This window comes from Dendropsophus ebraccatus, chromosome 14, assembly GCF_027789765.1.
Source record: "Dendropsophus ebraccatus isolate aDenEbr1 chromosome 14, aDenEbr1.pat, whole genome shotgun sequence".
NCBI classification, from domain to species: Eukaryota; Metazoa; Chordata; class Amphibia; order Anura; family Hylidae; genus Dendropsophus; species Dendropsophus ebraccatus.
This window is the reverse complement of record NC_091467.1, coordinates 69539305-69545974: the sequence shown is the minus strand read 5'-3', so window position 1 is coordinate 69545974 and position 6670 is coordinate 69539305. Positions and strand designations below refer to the sequence as shown.

The 6670-nt window shown below is 38.2% G+C and overlaps 1 protein-coding gene across 6 annotated transcripts; it reads left to right on the top strand.

Moving 5' to 3' along the window:
• The first annotated feature begins 689 nt into the window (after positions 1-689).
• On the top strand, positions 690-6670 carry LOC138772298 (spore coat assembly protein ExsA-like). 6 transcript variants are annotated; one of them, XM_069952605.1, is made up of 21 exons: positions 690-792; positions 2174-2227; positions 2340-2402; positions 3164-3205; positions 3348-3383; positions 3536-3574; positions 3709-3744; positions 3903-3941; positions 4069-4107; positions 4207-4245; positions 4634-4669; positions 4794-4832; positions 4944-4985; positions 5130-5168; positions 5311-5352; positions 5483-5518; positions 5665-5703; positions 5801-5839; positions 5962-6033; positions 6173-6323; positions 6407-6670. In XM_069952605.1, the coding sequence occupies exons 3-21, from the start codon at positions 2363-2365 to the stop codon at positions 6426-6428; spliced, it is 867 nt and encodes a 288-aa protein (XP_069808706.1). In that variant the 5' UTR covers positions 690-792; positions 2174-2227; positions 2340-2362; the 3' UTR covers positions 6429-6670. The 6 variants fall into 6 exon arrangements, with proteins under 6 accessions (XP_069808706.1, XP_069808700.1, XP_069808704.1 ...); XM_069952599.1 differs by lacking the exon at positions 690-792 and adding an exon at positions 902-985; XM_069952600.1 differs by lacking the exon at positions 690-792 and adding an exon at positions 1453-1482.

The following is a 6670-nucleotide window of genomic DNA, read 5'->3' as shown; positions in this document are numbered from 1 at the left end:
CCTGTGCAGCCTCTGCATAGTATCAGTCTCTCCCTCTGCAGCCATCATATGGTATCAGTCCCCCGCGCACAGCCCCTATATGTTATCAGTCCCCCCTGCACAGCCCCTATATGGTATCAGTCCCCCCCGCACAGCCCCTATATGGTATCAGCACTTCCACACTGTGCAGTCCCCACATATGGTATTATTACGTGTCTGCAGTCTCCATACAGTCTCAGGCTATGTTCACACAATGTATAAACAGTGGCCATTATTTTGCACTCAATGGGAAGTGTTTTGATTGTAAAACAATGGTTATTGTTTTACAATAAAAATTGCATTAAAGCCTATGGACAATGGCCAGAAAAAAATTAGATGCTCATTAATTCAATGGCTGTAATACATTGTGTGAAAAAATGGTCATTGTTTGCTTTGGCTTCAATGCAAATCATTGCAATATGAAAAGGAAAGTTTGTTGTTAAAAATACATAAAATACATTAAGGGAGATTTATCAAACATGGTGTAAAGTGAAACTGGCTCAGTCGCCCCTAGCAACCAATCAGATTCCACTTTTCATTCCTCACAGACTCTTTGGAAAATGAAAGGTGGAATCTGATTGGTTGCTAGGGGCGACTGAGCCAGTCTCACTTTACACCATGTTTGATAACTCTCCCCTTTGTCCTGAAGGTGTAACCAAGAGCAGCTGCTATCTGGCTGTAACTGTAGGGGGCGCCACAGAGCTGATACTACTATGTGACATCATGGACACAATCAGTCAGGCATCAGTCGGAATGTTCTCCCCCCTGCAGCAGGTGAGAATGGAATCTTCCATGTGGTGGTGACATCATGTGATGACATCATAATAGAATCCTGCTCTATATTCTTCTGCCTGCTGAGATTTCCTCACATTTATCATGGCGACACAAGGAGGAAGAAGAGCAGCGCTGCTCCTCTATATACTTGTATTCTATATGATAAGTGGCTCAACAGGACGCCCTATAGCAGGTATTCTTCATAGTCTTCTATATAGTCTCCCTGATAGGAAAGCTTCTCCGCCAGGAGTTATAGGGGTCTCCAGTAATGTCCAGGAGGGGGGTCACTAATACAATAGTACTATATACAGGGTATATATATACATCATCACTATATACAGTATATACATATACATCATCACTATATACAGTATATACATATACATCATCACTATATACAGTATATACATATACATCATCACTATATACAGTATATACATATACAATAGCACTATATACAGTATACATATACAATAACACTATATGCAGGACCTATGCAGGATATATATATTAGAACTATATACAGTGTATACATGTACAGTGGGGGAGATTTATCAAACATGGCTCAGTTGCCCCTAGCAACCAATCAGATTCCACCTTTCATTTCCCAAAGAGTCTGTGAGGAATGAAAGGTGGAATCTGATTGGTTGCTAGGGGCGACTGAGCCAGTTCTACTTTACACCATGTTTGGTAAATCTCCCCCAATATCTTTATATACAGCCTTTACTTATATATATAGAATAACATTATATACAAGAGATGTGTGTATATATTTATAAAAGCACTATATACAGGCTATACATATACAATAGCACTATATACAGTATATACATATACAATAGCACTATATACAGGATATACACATACAATAGCACTATATACAGAATATACATATACAATAGCACTATATACAGGCTATACATATACAATAGCATTATATACAGGCTATACATATACAATAGTGCTATATACAGTATATACATATACAATAGCATTATATACAGGCTATACATATACAATAGCACTATATACAGTATATACATATACAATAGCACTATATACAATGTATACATATACAATAGCACTATATACAGGCTATACATATACAATAGCACTACATACAGGCTATACATATACAATAGCACTATATACAGTATATACATATACAATAGCACTATATACAGGCTATACATATACAATAGCACTATATACAGTATATACATATACAATAGCACTATATACAGGATATACATATACAATAGCACTATATACAATATATACATATACAATAGCACTATATACAGGATGGGAACTGTTATTATGAGAAATATGTTACACAGATGTAATAGAATCTGATAACTATGTATCTTTGTACTTCCAGGACGGACCAATGGATATTACATAAACCATGGACATGTGACACACGGCGGGGTCGGTGAGTGCACAGGGATGCAGGGGATGAGCGGGAGGATGGCGGGATATTCAGCACGGTCCTCAGGAGGATTTCCTGCTGGTGTAATGGCTTCTTTTCTCTTTATTTCTTGTAGACAAGGTTCCCGCTGTTACCGGGATGGCAGCACAGACACGCCCATTCCCCACCGATAATGACGGTAAAATACTTTACTACCTGCGGTTGGCCCCTCCTCTTACCCCTCCCATTTAGCTTGGCCCCTCCTCTTACCCCTCCATTTAGATGGGACCCTTCTCTTACCCCTCCCCTTTTAGCTGTCCCCTCCTTTGATTCCTCCACTATAGTATGGGCCCATCCTCTTACCCCCTTTCTTTAGCTGGCCCCTCCTATTTCCCCCTCCCCTTCAGCTGGGCCCCTCTTTTTAACACTCCCATTTTAGCTAGACCCCTTCTTTTGCTCCTCCTCCACAGTTTGGGGCCCTCCTCTTACCCCTCTCCCTTATCTGGGTCAATGCCCTTGTTTGCCATTATCAGGGGCCCGTCTTTTCGCATCCTCCATAGGCTGGGGCCCTACTCTTCTCTTCCCATATAGACTGAGGCACCTTCTCTTTCCCCTCCCCCTTTTCAGGCCACTCCACTGGCTCCTCCCACTTAGTCGGCCCACATGCTCATATTAGATACAATAAATCTCTTATAATGGTTGTTGTGGAGTGTTTCCAGTATGTAGTGGTCAGTACCCACGGCCTTTAGACCAAGGAAGGAGAAGCAGGGACTGGGGCAGGAGGGTTCAAGACTTATTGATGTGTGTGAGGGGTGAAGGCCGCAGCTCCATCTGCTCTCATCCCAGTGTCAGACATCTTGTGGTCATTGGGAGGAGAAGTAATTCATTATTAGGGAGGAAGCTTTAACGTTGTAGCTGGTGGTTTTTATGAAACATTAATCTTTTCTTTTTATATCTCAGAATTACCGAATGTGACAGAATTACCTAAGTCAGACAATAAAGGTAAGTATGATTGTATCCTGCTCTAGAGCAGGACAGAGATGTTTTGGTTGCTCCAATACAATATTAGGCAGGAGGCTTTAATGTTATAGATTTTTTTTTTTACTATTATTAATGATTACTCTTATTTTTCTTAACATCCCAGAATTACCAGAAATGACCCCTATACCGGACTATGACGGTGAGTATGACTGTATCCTGCTGTATCTGTCTTCCCTCATCATAACATGTTTTGTAGAAAAAGGATGGAGAAACACAATATTATACAGGAGAATATTATATTGTGACTTTTTTGTTCTCATTAAATAATAAACTTTTTTTTTCATATTTCAGAAATACCAGCAACTCCTTTACCTGATGCAGACTATCAAGGTAAGTATGACTGTATCCTGCTGTAGAGCGGGGCCGAGATGTTTTGGGCACTCCATTATATTATTATGGTGTAGGCTTTAATGGTATAGCTATTTTTTATATTATTATTAAACATTTTTTTCTTTACATGTTAGAATTACAGACAGTGACACCTGTACCTGATGATGACGGTGAGTATGACTGTATCCTGCTATATCTGTGTTCTTTCTTCATAACACGCTTTATAGAAACAAGATGGAGAGACACAATATTAGGTAGGAGACCTTGTTACAGCTTTTTATTTTATCTCTTTTATTAAAAATGTATAAATTTTTTATATCTATTTCAGAATTCTTGACAACTACTGCACCTGAGTGTGACAATGAGGGTAAGTATGACTATCCTGCTGTAGAGCAGGGCAGAGATGCTGTAGTTGCTGCAATACAATATTATACAGGAGGTTTTATTATTATGAGTTTTTTTTAATTAAATTTCAAACTTGTTCTATATCTCAGAAATACCAACTCCTTTACCTGAACCAGTATACAATGAAGGTGAGTATGACTGTATCAACACATGTTTTATACAGGAATTTTTAATATTGTGACTTCTTTTTGTTTTTATTTAATATCAAACTTTTTTTATTATCTTAGAAATACCAACAATATCTGCTGAACCAGCAGGCAATGAAGGTGAGTATGACTGTATCCTGATGTATCTGTGTCTTCCTTTCAAACTGTGTTTTGAAGGAAAAACATGGAGAAAGGACGGGTTCAGACTACGGAATTCTCGCGGATAAATTCAGCGGAATTCTGTTACCCGTTCTATGGGCCGGTTGATTCTGCATTTTGCCGAAAAAATTGTCATGTCAATTTTTTCGATGGAAAGCGGAATCAGCTGGCCCATAGAATGGTGTCTATGGAGCCGGCGCAAAGGTGCGCGGCGGTGAGCGTATTCTAGCGCGGAATTCCGCGGAATTTATCCTCTGAACCCACCCAAACACAATATTAGGCAGGAGGCTTTCACATTTTTTAAAATGTTTAATGTTTTTTCTTTATATTAAATATAATTTTTTCTCAGAAATACCAACAGTGACAACTGATCCAGATTATGACGGTGAGTATGACTGTATCCTGTTGTATCTGTGTTCTCTTATCCAAGCATGTTTTATAGACACAGTATGGAGAAACATAACAAGGCAGGAGGCTTTAATATGACTTTTTTTTTTTTTTTTATTCAGAATCCCCTATAATGACTCCTGAACCAGTGGATTATGATGGTGAGTATGACTATATACAATATTAGGCTATGTTCATTCATAGTATGAGACCGGCCGTTCCGTGGACTAGCCGGTCTCATACTATGTATTACCCTTTTTCTTATATCTCAGAATTACAGACAGTGACTCCTATACCTGTAGTGGAGTATGATGGTGAGTATAACTGTTTCCTGCTGTATCTTAGTTCTCTTATTTAAACATGTTTTATAGACAGCGGATAAACACAATATTATACAGGGCACTTTAATAATAATTATTTGTTAATTTTATTAAATATCAAAAATTTTTATGTCTCAGAAATACCAGCAATGACTCCTGATCTGGCAGACAATGATGGTGAGTATGACTGTATCCTAATGTATCTGTGTTCTCTCATGAAAATATGTTTTCTAGAAACAAGATGAAGAAACACAATATTATACAGGAGGCTGTAATATTATTATTTTTAATTAAATATAATTTTTATTTTATATCTCAGAAATTCCAACAATGACACCTGCACCTTTACCGGACTATGACGGTGAGTATGACTTTATTCTGCTGTATCTGTGTTTTCTTATCGCAACATGTTTTATTGAAACAAGATGACTTTAATATTATGAGTTTTTTTATATTAAATATCAAACTTTTTTTTTCTTTTAATATCTCAGAAATTCAGACAATGACACCTGTACTGGACCATGATGGTGAGTATGACTACTGTATATCCTGCTGTATCTGTGTTCTCTGGTCTAAACATGTTTTATAGACAAAGGGTGGAGAACACAATATTTTATCGGAGTCTCTAATATTACAACTTTTATTAAATATCATTTTTTTAAAAAAATCTCAGATATACCAGCTATGATTTTTGATCCATCAGGACATGACGGTGAGTATGACTGTATCCTGATGTAGGCAGGTGACTATTGAGTTATATTTTTTATTTTATTTATTGATTAATCATTTATAATTTTTTTATATCTCAGAACTACCAAAAATGACACCGTCTGCTGCTGATAGTGAGGGTGAGTATGTCTGTATCCTGCAGGATGGACCAACAGTGAGATAACATGTCCCATCATTCTATGGCGACCAAAGAGCTGATGGGGATTTCCTCTAACACTATGAATGTTTCTGTATCTTTCAGGCTCGAGCTCACCAGCAGCAACGTCTCCGGCATCACCATCTCCACCGGCGGGCGACATTTCCATCCTTGCAGGTTTGTGATGTTCTTTATTTGTAATATCAGATTCATCATGTCCCAGTATAAATGGCTTCATCTTTAGGATGTTATGGAAGTAGGTGACGTCCATCTTTACAGGCCTCCATAGAATAACATCAGCATATTCTCTCTCCAGATAAAATCGAAGCCAAATTTATGGAAATTAAATCCGAAATGGAAGAGCAAAATAAGATCATCTTTATTGCTATTGTATCCATCTCCACCATCTTCTTGCTCTTCATCATCGCTGCTGTGATCACTATGGCAAAACTATTCAGGACCAAACCGTGAGTAGTGGGATTCCAGGGTGTCGCTTCTTCTTCTCTATATTGATCTTTAGTATCTCACTGACATTTTTTTTTGTTAACAGAAAAGAACAAACCGACGTATAAAGCCGAAGAGAGACCAGCAGCCACCACCCTGCTCCCTATCCCTATATGTCTTCTCCCCTCCCCCATATCCTCACCCTTCCCCCTTTCTGCACATTAAAAAAGTAAAAAAAAAAACCCTTACCCTATATCTTCTTACCTTCCCCGTATACTCACCCTTCCCCCTTCTGCAAACAAAAAAGAACAAAAAAAATCCCCCCACCCTTTACCTTCTCCCCCTAATAAAAATACTCACCTTTCCTACT

Coding starts and splice junctions, on each gene's coding strand:
- LOC138772298 (XM_069952599.1), top strand. CDS start 952: ATGATAAGTGGCTCAACAGGACGCCCTATAGCAG. Junction 4,670..4,793: donor AACTGATCCAGATTATGACG/GTGAGTATGACT, acceptor TTTTTTATTCAG/AATCCCCTATAATGACTCCT. Junction 5,840..5,961: donor GTCTGCTGCTGATAGTGAGG/GTGAGTATGTCT, acceptor TGTATCTTTCAG/GCTCGAGCTCACCAGCAGCA.